Source organism: Balaenoptera borealis (genome assembly GCF_965194805.1).
Source record: "Balaenoptera borealis genome assembly, chromosome: 11".
Classification (NCBI taxonomy): domain Eukaryota; kingdom Metazoa; phylum Chordata; class Mammalia; order Artiodactyla; family Balaenopteridae; genus Balaenoptera; species Balaenoptera borealis.
In genome coordinates this window covers 40731214-40753073 of record NC_138868.1, presented here as the reverse complement: position 1 = coordinate 40753073, position 21860 = coordinate 40731214, and the positions used below count along the sequence as shown (strand labels likewise).

The 21860-nt window shown below is 35.7% G+C and overlaps 1 protein-coding gene across 15 annotated transcripts in view; it reads right to left on the bottom strand.

Annotated features, from left to right (window-relative positions):
* Positions 1-21860, bottom strand: part of SOX6 (SRY-box transcription factor 6) — a 618861-nt gene that overhangs the window by 116129 nt on the left and 480872 nt on the right. For 13 of the 15 annotated variants that reach the window (XM_082341482.1, XM_082341472.1, XM_082341483.1 and 10 more), the window contains 2 exons: positions 6985-7064; positions 5366-5488 (listed from right to left, as the gene is read on the bottom strand). In XM_082341482.1, coding sequence (XP_082197608.1) covers positions 5366-5488; positions 6985-7064 — 203 coding nt within the window. The remainder of the gene's footprint in view (positions 1-5365; positions 5489-6984; positions 7065-21860) is intronic. The other 2 variants (XM_082341475.1, XM_082341476.1) reach the window with 1 other exon arrangement.

Below are 21860 nucleotides of genomic sequence, written 5' to 3'. Positions count from 1 at the left end.
TTCACTTGACACCTGCCATTTTTCTTAAGAAGACTACCTAGAAATGAAAAGTTCTTTACATGAAATAATGCCTCCTAAAGACAGAGCACTTGGCTGAACATATCCAAAAAAAAAAAAAAAAAATTTCCAAAGAAGCTTGAGTCCCAGATTGCCACCAAAGAGGGAATTCATTAATTCATTCATTTTACCAACTACTGTCCCAGGCAACATTGAGGATTCAACAGTAAACAAAAGAGACAAAAATCCCTGAATTCAGTGACACATTCTGAATAAGAGCTAGGTCAGAGTAGATCAGAGCTGCCCCTCAGAAGCACTTAGGCAGCAAAGCTAGAGTAGAAATGACTGCTTATTGGGATGTTGGTAAGTTTTTTCCTATTCTGATAATGAATTTTTGTGGAAATCTAATACATGCCTCGTTAACCCATTTACTATTCACAACAACCCTGGGAATAAATATTATCCCCTTTTTACAATGAACAAACTGAAAAAAGAAGGTAATTTGAGAACAGTATAGGACAACATAGCAAGTAATAGCGGAAACTCTAATCCAAGATTCTGATTCCAAAATGGAGCTCATTCCATTAGTCCACAGCTCGTCTAATCCCAGCTGTAATGGTCCTCCCAAATTCCATCACACTCTTAAAGTCAAAGTGGGTGAGAAAAGGCTGATTATGAGAAAAGCAAGCATTTCCCCTCAAAGCACAACCCCCTGGTTGGCATCCTCAGAACAAGCTTTGAATCGGTGCATTCCTTTTTCTCTATCAGGTAGCTAGTAGTAGGTCACTCTAATCAACTCTTTATTCACCTCTCTATTAGAAATCACAACCTCCAAAGCCCACTCAGCCCAGCTAACTCACCCTCTCATTCCTCCACAGAACTGAGGCATGTTTACGATTTCAAACAAGAAGACAGGGTTTGAGCCAGAGAAGAGCATCTATATATAATATCATAAAGATTCAGGCTGGAACTAAAATAGAAATAGAGCATTCTCAATGTTGATGGGCACTTCTTCACTTTCCAGTTGTAGCATGAAAACTGACAATATCATTTAAATAAAATATGTGTTTGTATTCACTTTTGCAAAAATTCAATTGTTCTCCATCTTTGCAAACTTCGCAAGACTTTAATAGTTTCATTTAAGAATAACTTATGGTTGATAGGTTTTTCTAGTGTTTTAAGGCTCTGATTATACTCCTTTCCTCAAATCTTCCCAAAACTACACATAATACCCATCAAATAAAAGTGAAAATATATTTATATTGATTTTTAAAATTTTCATATTTACTTCCTTTCATTTAGGCTACCACCCATACTGTCATTATAAGAACTTGGTTAAAATATGTTCCAACTAAAGCTTGGTAGGCTTTGAATGCTAGATAAAAATCATTCTCTGCAGCTAATGAAGACAGAAACTCTGCCTGTAACAATATTAAGTTTGTTTTCTCTGGTGATTCAGAGAAGTGAGCAATCTGTCAGTAATACATTGAGTGAAATTACTTGTCTTGTAGGAATAACTGCTGACAGTCACTTTATTTCAGGGCTGACCCAAACATCTCCCTGCTGACAAACAAATTACTATGTCTAACTTTGAAAAGGTAACTAGCTTGTTTTTAATTTTGATTGGTCTCTCAGAATCCCTTATACATACACTCAGTCCCATCCTTCATTGTATTAAAAAAAAAAGCAACAAAAAGTGTTTTGGGAGGACAGGTTTGAATTAATGAGTTAAAAAAAAAGTAAAGGAAGAAAACCCTATCGTTTGGAACTAAGAAAAAGAACTGTTATTGCTTCATTCCAAGACTGTTACACAGATAAAACTAGTAAGTGTGTCTACTCTACATTAAGACTGGCAGTGCCACCAATGACTGACTGGGTGAGTGAACACATTACCGAGACAGTATTGTAGGAATTAATTTTCTTCAATAAAGTGATTTTTAAGGCTCATGTATTTCACAATCTAAACATATGTCACTGTTTCATAAACAAAATAAATGGATTAAAATAATACATTACCAATATGCTGACATGTGGAGATATTTTAATTAGAAATTCTTAAACTGTGTGATATTTAGCTGTTGTATTTGCTAAAGAGAAGCATGCATCATTTAATAAGAAAGTATGAGACAGGTGCATTACTTTGCACGATATGGTACCAGATTGCGTTTAATATAAACTATGAGGCAACATTACTTCCAATTAAAAAACAAAACCAAATTACTTTAGGTATCTATCACATTGAAAGTAACAACAAAATATGAATCTATACATTAAAATCACTCTTTCGTTAAAAAAAATGTGTCATTCTGAGCTTAGTTTCTGAGACAATATTTCTTCAGAAACAATCTAACACCTTAGCTATTTAAAGGCCATATTTACATGACTGCCTCATTATACTGGTCCCCCCCTCCCCTTTTGACTTACTTGAAGGACCAATGCTAACATACCTGAGGAAAGCAAATGGCAACTGGTCCTGAAATTTATACGGGTAGAGAACTGGAATAAGTAGCAATATAATATATTGTTTACTGTAGCAAGTGCCCTCTGTTCTCTAAAGGTCAAAAGCACTGTAACCTTAGAGTTACAGTTTCTGATTGTTCCCAGGGTTAAATACATTATCAAAATTAATGGTTCAAGCCCCTCAACCTTCAGATATATGAGTATTCATGCCTCCATCTGCTGAACTGTTCAACTAAAAATAGCATTCTTTGGCCTTCTCTCTCCTAATACTGTGCTCCTGAGGCAGAGAAAACCATGCCTTAGATCAGCACGGAGTACCAAAAAAAAACGAAAAACGAAAAAACTTTTCTGTGTCTTTCTTATTTTAAAGAAAGAAAGAACTGGAATATACTAACGTAAGGGGGATCTTTCCATTTTAAATACCTTTTCTCTACCTGATAACAAAATTTCAGGCTTCCAGAGTATAACCATACTGTTAAGATTACCCAGGCTCATTAATGTTAAAAGTGACAACCTTTGAAGGACAAATTAACTGTACATCAGGTAGAGAGGACCACTTCTGAGCAATGCAGCAGGGTGTGTGTGGAGGTGGTGGTGGTATATACGTGTTGTGGTCTTTCTTCCTAAGAATCTCTGATTAGAAATAAAACCCATTAACATAATTGTAATGCTTAGTATCCACAATTTATCATGATCCTGAGTGTTGACAGAGCTTGTGACATTTAGCTTGTCAAAGGAATGGAGAAAACCCTAGCTAGAAAAGAAAGTAGACTTTAAAATCAATAAAGCAAGATATTATTAAATTTTCTCTCTACTTTTGCTCAAGATTTAAAATGTTAGTGTCTATAGCAGGTTAGATACGGGTGTCCACTGTGCAGTTCATGGAAGTCCCAATAAACATGCTATACTCATACCAGGATAGTTTGAGAAACCTGCCTTTCAAACCAGGTCAATCTTTTCTAAGCAAAGGTTTCCTGACATGCAAGGAAAGGTACAAAAAGTGGAAGCAAGAGAATAGAGCAAGAATAAAAAAACGAAAAAAAACAGGAAACTCTCAAACCACCCCAAACTTAAACTGCAAAGCTATGAGGGCCCCCTGCCTTACCAGATTCTGTATTTAGTCTCATTAAAGTGGCAGGCATGTGGCATATGTTGTGCTCCTAGATCAGCATTGCTACAGCACTACACAGGTCTGGTACTCACATATATGACATCATGGTTTCCAGAAACCCAACAGAAGCCAGATTTGACGGCATCAGGGGTCTGTGATGGTGGGGGGAAGAGAAGTCAACCTAAGTGAAAATTAGTAAAAGAAGACACTGGGTAGAAAACTGGCTAAGGGAAGGTTGATGGGATAGAACTCAACATCTCAAGAGAAAATAAAAGTGAAGAGGAGAGGAAGTTTGGAATTTGAGCCAAGGCCACTTGCTTTTACATTCTTTCAAGCACTTAAAAGTTTAACAAACTATCTGTCCTGAGTAGGTAAGCTTGCTGTCATCACACAGAAAGGCTTGTTCTTAACGTCCAGTTGTCTCGCTGCTTGGCAATCCTAAGCACAGTAGATTTTCAGAACGTCCAGAAATATGGCACCTTCTCTACAGCCAAAAGAAAGCCTTAGAAAAGAAATCCCTCTGGCTATATAGAAGACAGCAGATATTCTAACAGTATATGCCTTGTCATGTCTGGGTGGAAACCCCCTATATACTTCTTATAATCAAAGGGAAAGGGAAAGGAAGAAGGCAAGCAACAAGGTCTGAACTCTTCCTTAGGCTACTTCCAAGGTGTCCCTTGATCTTGTCCTCTTCTTTCTTCTTAGAAGTGAGCTTTCTCTATCATTTTCCAAAAATGCAGATTCAAAAGCAACAGAGAAGATAATGTCAAAGGGACACTTTATTGATCACATAGTAGTTGATATGTATAGACTGGCAGAGCCAATAGGAGCTGAATATACAACTTTGCTAGACGTAATTGTTTTCTTCTTTTTAAACTGGGTTTACCATCCTAGGTTAGAATGTAAATGTAGTATTAGATCTAACCCAGAAAGTTAAAGTGTATTTCAGTGTGAGATAACCTGTCTCCTTTTTTTGTGATTCAACAGATAGCTAGCAACCCTCCAGCATCTGATAGTCCCCAAGAGGTACTCCAACGATACAAGAGAGGAATTAAGCATGATAATGGAGAAAGGAGGACTGGGTCCCTATAGGAGAAAGGGGTTTGGTTTTCAAAAGAGCCATATGAGCCATCTTCTCCCATGTAATAAGAATATCCCACAAAAACAACAAAGAGCTTTATTGAAAGTTAAATATGAAGGGGCTACTATAGTAGTTTATGGGGCAAAAAGCAACCAGTCAGGCCCAGGCACCCAACCTCACTTCAGCCAGAGAAAACTGAATTTGAAAACCTGGATTTGGTAGAGTTAGAAATCCTGGATAATAACTCTGACTCCAAGAGTATTTCGTAGCCTTGGTTAAATAACTTGACCTCTCTGAACCTCCATTGTTTTGTCTGTGAAAGCAGAATTATGTTTTATCAACTCTATAGGGTTGTTACATGGTCAAATGAGTTTTTTTTCTCTTAATGTTTAAGTGTTTTTTAACTACTATGCAGCATTATACAAAAAAAAAAAAAAAAGGAAGGGAAATAAAGATGGTTTTGAAAGCACTCATAATGTAAAGAATTTGCCTAAATATATAGCAATAAACAATCTATTTCAGAGGCATTCGTTTGGGGTTTGCCTTTTTCTCTGAAGGAAAAAAGAGCAAAAATGAGCCTCCTTAGGAATGAGAAAAAGGGAAAGATTATGTTTTAGTGTTTAGGTTGAGTGTTTGCCACTTTTTTAAAAAAGCCTAGAATATGACTGAACAATCCAGTCCCCCACCCAATGAAGCACCAATGGAAGTATTCATACCTCAATCTGTTTGTGGTTGTAAGAGTGGCCACCACCATGTTCAAAGGTGTCCAAACTCCTGCCAAAACGGTCACTTAGGCCCTTTAGCCTTGGGTTAATTTGTGGGTGGGAGACATGACCTTTCTGTTTAGTAGCATATTCAGAAAAAAAAAAAAAAAAAGATAAAACATACTGTCAGAACTCATGAAACAGAACACATATTTCTAAACCCAGGGTATTGACCACACCAAAGAATAGAAAGTAGGTTTAGGACCCAGATACTCTCTTTCACAGAAACTTGATTATAGGATCAAACAAGGTACTGGTTTCTTATTTTTGCCTCTGACTCAAGAAGACACTCAGTAGCATAGCTATGGAAAAAGGAGAAATAGATTAGATTGATTATGAGTGAGGTTTCTTTTTATATTTTTACCAACTGCAGTAAGTTCCCCTGTCAGTAGTGGAGAAGGTGAGGGCTTAGAAGAGAGGTAGGGTTGCTGCTTTCATTAGGCAAAATATCTAGCTCTGCTAGGCAGTCCATAATGGATAACATCTTCAAGACTTTCTAGATGAGGCTTATGACAAAAACTTCTCAAAGTACTGCAAAAATTCTTTATTTGTAGACACAGTTGAAGATGCTCAAAATGATACTTTTTCACGGTAAAATATCTGTACATTTTTTATGTTCAAGTCATATGAGTAATAGCAAAGAAGAAACAAAAATGCCTAGTTAGATGCTATTCCCTAGACTATTTAAGAAAATTCAAAAAAAAATCACAGTAAATTATAAGAATAAAAAACTATCTTTATCCACTGTATTGAAATTCAAGTTACCATACATTTTCTAAATGCTCAAATACTGAAGGTTTAACCATTATTTTAATGATATTATCTTTTTGTTTTTGTTAAAATATACACTCATATTTAAAGTCAATTTCCCATTAAGATGGCAGTGCTAGAAGGGTATAAAGATTACTTAGTCCTATTGTTAACCCCCCGCACCATTTTACTATGAAGAAGAGAAGGTGCAAGTGATATTTTAATTTAGCTCCCAAAACACTTTCTCTCCAATTTTAGTTTCATAGGTAAAGAACATGAACCCAGAATTTGGTCAGACACCATGCCCAGACTTCTGACCTGGCATGAGGATGAGGATGAGGATACATATATTCAGGAACAAAGTGTTTACATTTTCCAAATAGTTAAAGTAATTTGGTAATAACAACCCCCTATTCTATGAGCTGCAAGAAGGAAAATATCCAACGTTGTTTTCTGTTTTGATGCTTATGTGTAAAAGCTAATTGGACATGAATGGAGACGTGAATGAAGAATTGATAAGGAAAAAGCTTACACACCCAATAACAACCATAACAACCAGCCATAAAAAATTGTAAAACCATTAACTTACCTGATAGAGGACATACAGTACTAAGTCATAATGTCATTTTTTCCTTTAAAAATATTGACACTGACAGTTTTCTCTTCTATTTGCAATATGGTAAGTACATAAGGTGTTAATCCTTCTAGGTTATGCTTAAAAAATTATTTAACATCCAGGCCATTATTTAGCATACAGCTGGTTAGCAGTTTTCCACTAAAGTACTGGCTCGTATCCCACATTTTTTTCTTCTGGCACTTACCTGGAGCTGTAAAGGGCTGAGTCCAGAAGCAGCAGCAGCTGCCATTGTTGATGGAATGAACTGTACGGGGTAGTTATCACCTGTCGGAAAGAACAATGCATACAGGTTTAGACAATGCACAGGGAATCACAGCAGACAAGTACAAACATGGTCCTTGGATTGCCGGAGCTTTACAGCATTGCTCTAAGCCCAAACATCTGCAGAAACAAAAGGCTTAGTTGGGCACAGACTTGCAGTGCTGCCTTGGAACTTTTTGTTAACAGATAGCTGGTAGGCAAACTGGCAAAACATGAATGTGATGTTAAAAAAATTAAATGTGCAATTCAAGCATGTTCACTCCATTACAAATCTTGTAATACATCATTTTTTTAAGAGTAAAAAAAATATCTTAAAGCCAGGCTGACATTCAGTTCACTGAGAAAGCATTAAGGCTTTTACATTAAAACAACAAAACGTTTTGCCTTGGTAGGCAAGGCAGAGTATTACAGTCCAAAAAAGATTAGGAATTATTGACTGTCCATAACCCTAACGTTTATTTTATAAAAAATAGAGGAAAAAAATTAATGTAACCTCTTTAATTTGATAGGGTTAAGAGAGAAGCTAATCTTATCTGCCAACATTCTATGAAATGCCTGGTATCCCAAATAGAGTGGAAACTATGTTTTTCTGCCCTAACTTCCGGTGGAACCTAGTACAGAATCATGCACACACACCAGGCACTCATCACTTATTCTTTGATGATGATTTGATTAAATAAACACACATTTTACATGTGATATCTGCATTAAAAGTCTGGTTGAGATTGAGCATGGTTTAGCAGAGATCAATGCTACATCTTAATGTGTTTCTGGCTCCAGACCATGCCTAAACAGGGGGGCTGAAGTACCTTCTGTGACCTAAGAACATAGGCTGTATGAAGCGAACAACCTGAAGAACCAAGGGAAAGTGATGAGGAATGTATTGTGATAGTGGTAACTGAAATCAAAATTAATACTTATGGATAAATTACACAATATCAGTGATTTAATGGAGTATCACTTTGACTTCAGCTACTTACTTAAAGTCAGTGTTATGTACTATCTCTAGGCTATATTTTAATAGGCTGTTCCTCCACACATTTTTGACATTTACAATAATCATGCTGTTTTGCATGAACTTTTCCACACTAAAAGCTGAATATAATAATGAAAAGTATAGAAAGAATCACAGTAATAAAGGTAGTCAACTAGAAAGCAATAAAACCTCTTTTTTTCTGCATGGACACTAATACCTGGAGCCTTCCTGGTGCCCCTGGTTCCTTGGAACTCATCCTGTTTGCCACATGAAGTTCCACTCAGCTGGCCCAATGTAAATGTTAAGTTGCTTTCACTTTTAACAAATTGTTAGCCTCTAATCTACACAGTCTCTTTGCATCATATCCATAATACCTCATCAGACCATTGAGCACAGTGTGCGCTTGTACACAGTCCAGTAACAATTGGCTTCTGATTGCATATGGAGCGCTGCTACAATGCATTCACTAACACTATATTGTGCTAGTCTCCTATGGAGTAATGTTCAAAATATCTGATCTTGTTTTTTCCCTTCCATGAGGTTGATTTTGGTTTGCCGTGCTACATGAGCACTGCAAAAAAAAAAAGATAACTAGGCCAAATTATTTTTTATGGTAAATGACTGCCGCTTTATGCTTAAATAATTCTACTGATCCTCTTGCTATTTAAACTAAATTATCTGAAGAAAGAATATCCTAATCTAAGTCAAATAGTATTTCTTTGGTTGACATCTTATCAGGTTAAAAAAATCACAAAACGATGCTGAATTAATGATGCTTCAAAAATAGAGGAAAAAAAATCACCATTCCAACCATCAACATGGGCTGCCTCTCAGAACATTTTAGAGCTGTTCTTTCTTTAAATATCATGCATTATTCATACTAACTCTAAACCATAACCCCCCTCCCTGTAAGTTTAATACCAGTTGCTTTATTTGTACTAAAACATTTTTCATGTCAAACATATTTAAAAAAATCAAACTCTAAAAGAATTCCCTGGGGCACTCCTTTTTTCATAGCTGTCATGCTTCTATGCTATGAAATAGCTGATTTTTTTTTATATAGTTTTTGGCTTGCCAGTTAATTTATTACCATCTCTACCACACCCTGTAGTACTCTCCAGCTCACCTGCTGGCTACAAACAGCTTTCTTTCCACTGCTGACAAGCATATTTTTTAAATGTTTTTAACCTTTCTGCTGGTTTGAATCTGTATATCTGAATATAATCTTTGGAAAGCTATGTCTCCAGAACATATTGTATCAATACCAAAAGTAAAAATGAATACATTAGAGCAACTGAGTATATCACAGGGAATGATCAGAAGAGAGAGAAAAAGGAAAAGGCCAGAGAGGGAGAAGGTAAGGGTGAAGAAGAGGGGGGTTAAAAGTAGAAGAGAAGATTTAAGAAGGAGAGGGATTTAGAGTACTGTGAAGTTTAATTCTTTTAAAAAGTTACAAGCTTCCCACCCCCCCTTGCCTTTAATTGTCTCTGTGTAAGAGTCGATCAAGAAAAAGTTCTCAGTGGCTGACTTGGCAAGGAATCAGTCAACATGTTGTAGCAATTTTTTTCAAATTTGTCTCTGGATTTGAAATGCTTGCGTGAGGACCCATTCTCTTTAAATCTGTACAAAAGAAGATGAAGCCTGTTGAAACAGGTTGGTTTTAGGCACTACCGTAATCTGGCCCTTGCTACCTCTAGTATAAGTAGACAACCTCCTAATGCCAATTTGGGAAATAATGCCCATTACATAAATCCATCTTTCCAGGCTTCTAGGTTTTCCAACTGATTATTTTTATCTGAAGCTTACAGAGCAAATATGAAACAGGAGTTACAGCCTATAGGACATTTGCCTGACATTAGTTTCACTTGCCACAATAACCAACATTGCTTTGGGATCAAAGCAGCTCCACAGCAAGAGTCCCTGAATGACAGGAAGTATAGTTTCTAATTTTCAGGGAAACCGAAAGGAAGCCGAAACTTATTAAGACTTAAACACAGGAAAAGGAGGAGCTTGTAGCATGAACCTAGGACCCATTAGACTCAGGCTACCTCCTGCAAGAAGACTCCTAGTTTGTATAATTCAGATATAAACTTCACTTTTATTAAAAAGTCAAAAATCCCATGGGTAAAATTCTGTCCATTTACTTTGATTCCTCAGAAAGACAAGGGACTGGGATGGTTGCAATCTTCTGAGATACTAACTTCAGATATTAACCTATTTAGAGAGTTTGGGAGGAGTAGAGAAGAAAAATATGTTAAACTAGGAGACAGGACTCAAAGATTCTTCAGTTACTGGCTCAAAGTCTCATACCTTATTTTCCACCCTCCAAAACAGAAGAAAGATATACTACACACCCCTCATCTCACAGATTATTGTGTGGTGGTATCACAGGATGATGGTAAGTTATTTGAGTTGCCAAATAACACATAGATAGACCCCACTTTTATGAGCTATTGTCATTTTTGCTACAATATGGAAATATTTCAATCACAGCCACCAATATAGACTTGGACATGCCACATTGCATCTTGCCTGGATGCATGTATTCAGAATAGCAAAATATTATAACTTCTCTGTATTCTGAGGGAATGCCATAATCAATCTGAATTTATCTTTGTGAGACAGCACACTGCAGCAAAAGTTAGTAGGCGATGAGTGACACATTTAGAATCTTAAAAAGAAAACAAAATCTTTAATTTATTCTGAGAACAATTGGAGAAAAAAATTCCCACGGATCATAGTATATATTGCTGAGATCACCATGCTTTTATTTCTCCTGCTAAATTTTTCCTCTATTCATCAAAGAATAGACCAATGATGAGAAGAGTCTTGATCTCAAGACTTTTTCTAAGAGCATCTGCATTGTTTTTCATACCTTTAAAGAAGCTAAGAATCAAGGATCAATCTTAATTTCTTTACTTATTTCATAGATGCATCCAAACTCTTCGGCTAATCATATGAAAATCATGGGATTTGTCACAATAGCAATTAAATAAGTGAGTATGGACAAAATTATATAAATGTATCCCCATTACAAGAAATTAACTTAAAATAACAACTTAAAGTTCATGACAAAATAACTCACCAATGATATAGCCTCCATGTATGAAGAAGGGCACAGTTAAAATAATCTCAATCACCATAAAACTAGGTTAGTTTATACAGATGAACATATATAGTTCCTTCTTGGACCTCACCACTCTTATTTAAAAAGGAGAGTACTAACCTGAAGAACCTCAGAAATGCTTTGATTTCAAGTAGATGGATTTAATTAATAAAGTATTCCAGCAATAGTGGTACATGCCTCTGTTTTAAATAGTCAAGAAGAGCTAGAAATGGCTAGCTTCACAAGATGTCATCTGGATAATCCCATACATATAAATCACACTTTTTTATACACACACACTCACAAAAGCTAGATTTTTCTTCATATCTTACACAGTTAGATCATGCCTGCAAGAGTATAAAATGTCAAATATTCAGAATTTCAGTCTGAATTCTACCTCCACTAATTTCTAGATGTGAAAGTTTAGAAAGTTAATTTACTTCTTTGACTTTTAGTTTCTTTTTTTCTTTTAACAAAATATAGATAATGCCACTTATATCTTAGAGTTGTTATAAAAATTAAATGAAAATATATATGTATATTCATATACATGTATACATATATATTTATATATATAGATATCAGCAAATAAATGGTGCTCAATAAATGCTAACTGAAACAAAGGAATTAAAAAGAAGTATTAGGCAGCAACTGTACATCAGCAAATTAGACAATCTAGAAGAAATGGACAAATTCCTTGAAACATACAAATTACCTAAACTGTCTCAAGGAGAAATAGATTATATAAACCAACCCATAACAAGTAAAGAGATTGAATCAGTAATCAAAAACCTCCCAATAAAGAAAATTCCTGGACTGAATTTTTGGCTTCACCAATAAAGTCTACTGAACATTTAATAAAAATTACCACTAATCCTTACAAAATCTTCAAAAATATTGAGAGGAAACACTTCCTAACTCTGAGGTAATGAGGCCAATGTAACCTTGATAACAAAGCCAGATAAAAACATCACAGGAAAAGAAAATTATAGACCAATATTCTGTATGAATATTAAAATCCTCAACAAAATATTAGCATATTGAATCCAACAGCATATCAAAAGGATTATTCACCATGACAAAGTAGGATTTATCCCAGGAATGCAAGGGTGGTTCAACATTAAAAATAAAAAATCAATGCAATACATAACATTAATAGAACAATGGGGGAAAAACCCACATGATCATCTCAATTGATGCAGAAAAGGCATTTGCCAAAATCCAACATCTTTTCATGATAAAAATTCTCAGAAAAAACTAGGAATAGAGGGAAAGTTCATCAAAATGATAAAGGGTATTTATGAAAAACCCACAGCTAACATCACACTCAGCGGTAAAAGACTGAAAGCTTTTCTACTAAGATCGGGGACAATTATACCCACTTTCACTGTTGCTATACAACACTGTCCTAGAAGTTCTAGTTAGTACTAGAAAGAAAGAAAGAAAGAAAGAAAGAAAGAAAGAAAGAAAGAAAGAAAGAAAGAAAAAAAAGAAAGAAAGAAAGAAGAGAGAGAGAGGGAGGAAGGGAGGGAAGGAGGGAGGGAGGGGGTAAGGAAGGAAGGGAGGAAGGGAGAAAGAAAGAGCAAACAAAATTGGTAAAAATAGGTAAAACTATGTCTATTTGCATATGAAGTGGTCCTATATGTAGAAAATTCCAAAGAATTCATAAGAAAGCTACAAGAGCTAATAAATAAATTCAGCAGTTTCAGGGTATAAGATTAACACACAAAAATCAACTGTATTTCTATATACCAGCAATGAACAATCCAAAAGGAAATTAAGAAAGCAATTCTATTTACAGTAGCATCTAAAAGAATCAAATACTCAGCAATAAACTTAAGAGGCAAAGACTTGTACACTGAAAAACTATAAAACATTTCTGAAAGAAATTTTTAAAGATCTAAATAAATAGAAAGGCATCCATGTTCATAGACAGGAAGACTTAACATTGTTAAGATCAACAAAGCAATCTACAGACTCAGTGAAATCTCTACCAAAATTCCAACAATCTTTTTTTACAGAAATGGAAAAGCCAATCCTCAAATTTATATGGAATTGCATGGGGCCCCAGTAGCCCAAACAATTTTGAAAAAGACAAATAAAGTTGGAAGACTCATACTTTCTGATTTCAAAATTTACTACAAAGCTAGAGTAATTAAAACAGTATGATACTGGCATAAGAACAGATATATAGACTAATGAAACAGAATAGAGAGCCCAGAAATAAACCCTTACATATAGTTAATTGATTTTTTACAAGGGTACCAAGACCATTCATTGGGGAAAAGACATCTTTTCAACAAATGGTGCTGGAAAAACTGATATCCACATGCAAAAGAATGAAGTTGGACCCTTAATTTATACCATATATAAAAATTAACTGGAATGGATCAAAGACCTAAACTTAAGTACTAAAACTATAAAACTCTTAGAAGAAAACATAGGAGTAAATCTTTGGATTTGGCAATGATTTCATGGATATGACAGCAAAAGCACAGGCAACAAAAGAAAAAATAGATAAATCAGACTTCATCAAAATTAAACAATTTTGTGCATCAAAGGATACTATCGAGTAAGTGAAAAGACGACCTACAAAATGAGAAAAAAACCTTGCAAATCATAAATTTGATACAGGATTAAAATGTAGAATATATAAGAACTCCTGAAACTCAGTAAAGATAAAACGAACAACCCAATTCAAAAATATGCAATGTACTTCGATATTTCCAAAGATATACAAATTTCCAATAGGCACATGAAAAGATGCTCAAAATCATTAATCATCAGGGAAATGAAAAACAAAACCACAATGAGATACCACTTCGCATCTACTAGGATGGCTATAATTTTTTTTTAATGGAAAAGAAAAAGTATTAGTTAGGATATAAAGAAATTGGAACACTTTTGCATTACTGGTGGGAATGTAAAAGGTGCAGCCCCTATGGAAATCAGTTTGATGGTATCTCAAAGGGCTAAACATAGAACTACCATATGACACAACAATTCCATTCTTACGTGTATATCCAAAAGAACTGCAAGCAGGGACACAAACAGGTATTTGTACACCAATGTTCACAGCAGCATTATTCACAATAGCCAAAATGTGGAAACAACAGAAATATCCATCAACAGATGAATGGATAAACAAACAAATATATAGACGTAGACATATATATACAATGGGATATTATTCAGCCATAAAAAAGAATGGACTTTTGATATATACTACAATATGGATGGACCTTGAAAACATTATGCTTAATGAAATAAGCCAGATGCAGAGGGACAAATATTGTATGACTCCATTTATATGAAGTACCTAGAGTAGGCAAATTCATATAGAAAGATACTAAAATAGAGGTTACTAGGGATTCGGGGTAGGAGGATGGGAGAGATATTGTTTAATGGCCACAGAGTTTTTGTTGGAGATGACCGAAAGTTTGGGGTATACATAATGGTAATGGTTACAAAAAACTGCAAATGTATTAATATCACTGAGTTGTACATTGAAAAATGGTTAAAATAATAAATATTATTTTATGTATATTTTACCACAATTTTTTTCTTAAAGAAACAGCAGGTATACTAGTAAAATTGCTTTTGGTCATCAGGCAGAGAGACAATATATCTCAGTCAAAAGCTCAGTTTTTGGACCACATTTCTAATGGATAAGAATGCAGTTTAATGTAGTTAAATTTACTTAGATTCATGGTCAAACTTTATCCCCAAACATAGTGTTTTAGAATTTTCAAAGAACTTTCATACATTTTAGCAAATTTAATCTTCACATCCATGCTGAGCAGTGGACAACTCATGACATATTTTTTTAGATGACAAAAATGTGAGGCTCAGCAAGATTAAGTGATATGTTCAAGTAAGAATTAAATAAAATAATGTAAAATATTTAACACAGTGTTTGGCACAAAGTAATTATTCAATAAACTTTAGCTGTTATCATATTATAACTAGTAAGTAAGTGTAGGAGTCATAAGCAGGCAGACATCCTACTCCTAGATCTCCTGGGAAACTTTAAGGGTGCTGCTCCAGCAGCAATCGTTTTAAAAATCCCAACTACACGAAGTCCATGGGGTCAGCTGCATCATCCTTGGCACACAAAGGATGCTATCCAGTGTTTTTATTTTACAGTCAATTCAATCACTCTGATATACACATTGGCAGCTATGAAAGAGGCTTAATCTTTTAGTTTTCTCAGTCATAGGTACTCAATTGTATTCATCTCACCCTGGATTGCTATATCTCTCAGCATCATGATGTGAAAGAGCAAAGCAACCAAACTTCTGTGGTTTATGTTCTGGGCCCTGATAAGTTCCTTTTTAGAGAGATGTCTCTAATTAGAGAACCAGTTTTTTTTAAAAAAAGGTGGGGTTTAATTAGGGATTACAACTCAATAAAAGAATTTCAGCAGAGATTATTTTGATAGATGTTCCCCTGAAACTGTACAATCTCCGTCGGCAACATGCCTCCTCAGCAACTCACCAGGGTGGGAGAGCTTGCTTGGTGTTCACTACCCATGGGGGCCCTGAAATGTCCAGAATAATGGGTCAAATTATCTGAAGAGGAGAAGGTTGATAGCCCTAAATATATTTGTTTAGAATATACTAATATGGCTTCAGAAACAGTCAACTTTAACAGTAAACATCAGCCCAAGGTGGTCCTTGCTTTCTGTAAATCAAGACAATTATTCAATCAGTTGAAGGCACAAACACTATGGAATTGTTTCAGGTTATGGGAAGGTGAAAAAAGAGAGCCATTTATTTTGTAATTCATTAAAAACCAATGTAGCACTTATTCTCCTTCTTGCTTAGGGGATCAAACTATAAAGTTACACCACCATTTCAAGGCTTTTATATGTGACAATGCTACTCCCCTAAAAATTTAGTCATTGTCTCACAAGTGAAATTATAGCTATAGCTCAGTTTGGGGCAAAAAAGTTTTCCTTGTCCAGACTCCAGTCAAACAGTATTCTCCTTTCCCAGTTTGTGTGAATGACAAGAACACTGCATAGACTAAGTCTCCTAAGTATGTAATGACTCTCCCAGTAGCATATGAACATATAATTTTAATCCTTTTAAAGTATAATTTTTATATACAATAAAACCTGAATTAGCCAAAGTATTTAAGAATTTAGAGTTCTGGTTAATTCAGTTCTCTGACATAACTTAGGGGTCACCGGATAATAACTTTTTTACCAGGCTTGCTTGTGATTAAAAATCATTGTACATGTCCAAATCCACTGTCCTGCCCTAAACAACAGGTTTTAGCCAACATAATCAAATCCAGCTTTGCTACCCCAAGACACTACTCTATGCTGCACAGACGCTGTTCAGCAGGGGTAACTCACTACTGCACAATATTGCCTCAATGTCTAGATTCTCCTTACTTACATACTGCAATCTCACTGATATTGTGTGAGAAGACTTTTTATAAAATGGTCCAAATTCATTGACTATATAACAATATCTTTCCCCATAAAAAACAGTATTATTCCACCAGACCAAACAAATGAAGAGGAAATAGGCAGTCGACCTGAAAAAGAATTCAAAGTAATGAAAGTAAAGATGATCCAAAATCTTGGAAATAGAATGGAGAAAATACAAGAAACGTTTAACAAAGAACTAGAAGAACTAAAGAGAAAACAAACAATGATGAACAGCACAATAAACGAAATTAAAAATTCTCTAGAAGGAGTCAATAACAGAATAACAGGCAGAAGAACGGATAAGTGACCTGGAAGATAAAATAGTGGAAATAACTACCACAGAGCAGAATAAAGAAAAAAAATGAAAAGAATTGAGGACAGTCTCAGAGACCTCTGGGACAACATTAAGTGCACCAACATTCGAATTATAGGGGTCCCTGAAGAAGAGAAAAAAAAAGGGACTGAGAAAATATTTCAAGACATAGTTGAAAATGTCCCTAATATGGGAAACGAAATAGTCAATCAAGTCCAGCGAAGCGCAGAGAGTCCCATACAGGATAAATCCAAGGAGAAACACACCAAGACACATATTAATCAAACTATCAAAAATTAAATACAAAGAAAAAATATTAAAAGCAGCAAGGGAAAAGCAACAAATAACATACAAGGGAATCCCCATAAGGTTACCAGCTGATCTTTCAGCAGAAACTCTGCAAACCAGAAGGGAGTGGCAGGACATATTTAAAGTGATGAAAGGGAAAAACCTACAACCAAGATTACTCTACCCAGCAAGGATCTCACTCACATTCAACTCAACAGAGAAATTAAAACCTTTACAGACAAGCAAAACCTAAGAGAATTCAGCACCATGAAACCAGCTTCACAACACATGCTAAAGGAACTTCCCTAGGCAGGAAACACAAGAGAAGGAAAAGACCTACAATAACAAACCCAAAACAATTAAGAAAATGGTAATAGGAACATACATACACATCAATAACTACCTTAAATGTAAATGGATTAAATGCTCCAACCAAAGGACACAGACTGGCTGAATAGATACAAAAACAAGACCTGTATATATGCTGTCTACAAGAGACCCACTTCAGACCTAGAAACGCATACAGACTGAAAGTGAGGGGGTGGAAAAAGATATTCCATGAAAATAGAAATCAAAAGAGAGCTGGAGTAGCAATTCTCATATCAGACAAAATAGACTTTAAAATAAAGACTATTACAAGAGACAAAGAAGGACACTACATAATGATCAAGGGATCGATCCAAGAACAAGATATAACAGTTGTAAATATTTATGCACCCAACATAGGAGCACCTCAGTACATAAGGAAAATGCTAAAAGCCATAAAAGGGGAAATCGACAGTAACACAATCATAGTAGGGGACTTTAACACCCCACTTTCACCAATGGACAGATCATCCAAAATGAAAATAAATAAGGAAACACAAGCTTTAAATGACACATTAAACAAGATGGACTTAATTGATATTTACAGGACATTCCATCCAAAAACAACAGAATACACTTTCTTCTCAAGTGCTCATGGAACATTCTCCAGGATAGATCATATCTTGGGTCACAAATCAAGCCTCAGTAAATTTAAGAAAACTGAAATCATATTAAGTATCTTTTCCAACCACAGTACTATAAGACTAGATACCAATTACAGGAAGAAAAACTGTAAAAAATACAAACACATGGAGGCTAAACAATACACTGCTTAATAACCAAGAGATCACTGAAGAAATCAAAGAGGAAATCAAAAAATACCTAGAAACAAATGACAATGAAAACACGATGACCCAGGGCTTCCCTTGTGGCGCCGTGGTTGAGAATCTGCCTGCTAATGCAGGGGACATGGGTTTGAGCCCTGGTCTGGGAAGATCCCACATGCCACAGAGCAACTGGGCCCGTGAGCCACAACTGCTGAGCCTGCGCGTCTGGAGCCTGTGCCCCGCAATGGGAGGGGCCGCGATAGTGAGAGGCCCACGCACCGTGATGAAGAGTGGCCCCTGCACCACGATGAAGAGTGGCCCCCGCTTGCCGCAACTAGAGAAAGCCCTCGCACGAAACGAAGACCCAACACAGCCAAAAATAAAATAAATAAATAAAGTAGCTATTAAAAAAAAAAACCACGATGACCCAAAACCTATGGGATGCAGCAAAACCAGTTCTAAGAGGGAAGTTTATAGCAATACAATCCTACCTCAAGAAACAAGAAACATCTCAAATAAACAACCTAACCTTATACCTTAAAGCAATTAGAGAAAGAAGAACAAGAAAACCCCGAAGTTGGCAGAAGGAAAAAAAATCATAAAGATCAGATCAGAAATAAATGAAAAAGAAATGAAGGAAACAATAGCAAAGATCAATAAAACTAAAAGCTGGTTCTTTGAGAAGATAAGCAAAATTGATAAACCATTACCCAGACTCATCAAGAAAAAAAGGGAGAAGACTCAAAACAACAGAATTAGAAATGAAAAAGGAGAAGTAACAACTGACACTGCAGAAATAAAAAGGATCATGAGAGATTACTACAAGCAACTATAAGCCAATAAAATGGACAACCTGGAAGAAATGGACAAATTCTTAGAAAAGCACAACATTCCGTGAGTGAAGCAGGAAGAAATAGAAAATATAAACAGACCCATCACAAGCACTGAAATTGAGACTGTGATTAAAAATCTTCCAACAAACAAAAGCCCAGGACCAGATGGCTTCACAGGCGAATTCTACCAAACATTTAGAGCAGAGCTAACACCTATCCTTCTCAAACTCTTCCATAATATAGCAGAGGGAGGAACACTCCCAAACTCATTCTACGAGGCCACCATCACCCTGATACCAAAACCAGACAAAGATATCACAAAAAAGGAAACTACAGGCCAATATCACTGATGAACATGGATGGAAAAATCCTCAACAAAATATTAGCAAACAGAATCTAACAGCACATTAAAAGGATCATACACCATGATCAAAGTGGGGTTTATCCCAGGAATGCAAGGATTCTTCAATATACGCAAATCAATCAATGTGATAAACCATATTAACAAATTGAAGGAGAAAAACCGTACGATCATCTCAATAGATGCATAAAAAGCTTTTGACAAAATTCAACATGCATTTATGATAAAAACTCTCCAGAAAGTAGGCATAGAGGGAACTTACCTCAACATAATAAAGGCCGTATATGACAAACCCACAGCCAACATCATTATCAATGGTGAAAAACTGAAACCATTTCCACTAAGATCAGGAACAAGACAAGGTTGCCTACTCTCACCACTATTATTCAACATAGTCGTGGAAGTTTTAGCCCAGGCAATAAGAGAAGATAAAGAAATAAAAGGAATCCAAATCAGAAAAGAAGAAGTAAAACTGTCACTGTTTGCAGATGGCATGATACTATACATAGAGAATCCTAAAGATGCTACCAGAAAACTACTAGAGCTAAGCAATGAATTTGGTAAAGTAGCAGGATACAAAATTAATGCTCAGAAATCTCTTGCAGTCCTATACACTAAGGATAAAAAACCTTTAAGAGAAATTAAGGAAACACTCCCATTTACCATTGCAACAAAAAGAATAAAATACCTAGGAATAAACCTACCTAAGGAGACAAAAGACCTGTATGCAGAAAACTATAAGACACTGGTGAAAGAAATTAAAGATGATACAAACAGATGGAGAAATATACCATGTTCTTGGATTGGAAGAATCAACATTGTGAAAATGACTATACACCCAAAACCATCTACAGATTCTATGCAATCCCTATCAAACTACCAATGGCATTTTTCACAGAACTAGAACAAAAAAATTCACAATTTGAATGGAAACACAAAAGACCCCGAATAGCCAAAGCAATCTTGAGAAAGAAAAACGGAGCTGGAGGGATCAGGCTCCCTGACTTCAGACTATACTACAAAGCTACAATAATCAAGGCAGTATGGTACTGGCACAAAATCAGAAATATAGATCAATGGAACAGGATAGAAAGCCTAGAGATAAACCCATGCACATATGGTAAGCTTACCTTTGATAAAGGAGGCAAGAGTACACAATGGAGAAAAGACAGCCTCTTCAATAAGTGGTGCTGAGAAAACTGGACAGCTACATGTAAAAGAATGAAATTAGAACACTCCCTAACACTATAGACAAAAATAAACTCAAAATGGATTAAAGACCTAAATGTAAGACCAGACACTATAAAACTCCTAGAGGAAAACATAGGCTGAATACTCTATGACATAAATCACAGCAAGATCCTTTTTGACCCACCTCCTAGAGTAATGGAAATATAAACAAAAATAAACAAATGGGACCTAATGAAACTTAAAAGCTTTTGCACAGCAAAGGAAACCATAAACAAGACAAAAAGACAACCCTCAGAATGGGAGAAAGTATTTGCAAATGAAGCAACTGACAAAGGATTAATCTCCAAAATATACAAACACCTCACGCAGCTCAATATCAAAAAAACAAACAACCCAATCCAAAAATGGGCAGAAGACCTAAACAGACATTCCTCCAAAGAAGATATACACATTGCCAACAAACACATGAAAGGATGCTCAACATCACTAATCATTAGAGAAATGTAAATCAAAACTACAACAAGGTATCACCTCACACCAGTCAGAATGGCCATGATCAAAAAATCTACAAACAATAAATGCTGGAGAGAGTGTGGAGAAAAGGGAACCCTCTTGCACTGTTGGTGGGAATGTAAATTGATACAGACACTATGCAGAACAAAATGGAAGTTCCTTAAAAAACTAAAAATAGAACTACCATACGACCCAGCAATCCCAGTACTGGACATATACCCTGACAAAACCATAATTCAAAAAGAGTCATGTACCACAATATTCACTGCAGCTCTATTTACAATAGCCAGGACATGGATGCAACCTAAGTGTTCCTCGACAGATGAATGCAGAAAAAAGATGTGTCACATATATACAATGGAATATTACTCAGCCTTTAAAAGAAACGAAATTGAGTTATTTGTAGTGAGGTGGCTGGACCTAGAGACTGTCATACAGAGTGAAGTAAGTCAGAAAGAGAAAAACAAATACCGTATGCTAACACATATATATGGAATCTAAAAAAAAAAAAAAAGGTTCTGAAGAACCTAGGGGCAGGACAGGAATAAAGACGTAGACGTAGAGAATGGATTTGAGGGCACAGGGAGGGGGAAGGGTAAGCTGGGATGAAGTAAGAGAGTGGCATGGAATTATATACACCACCAA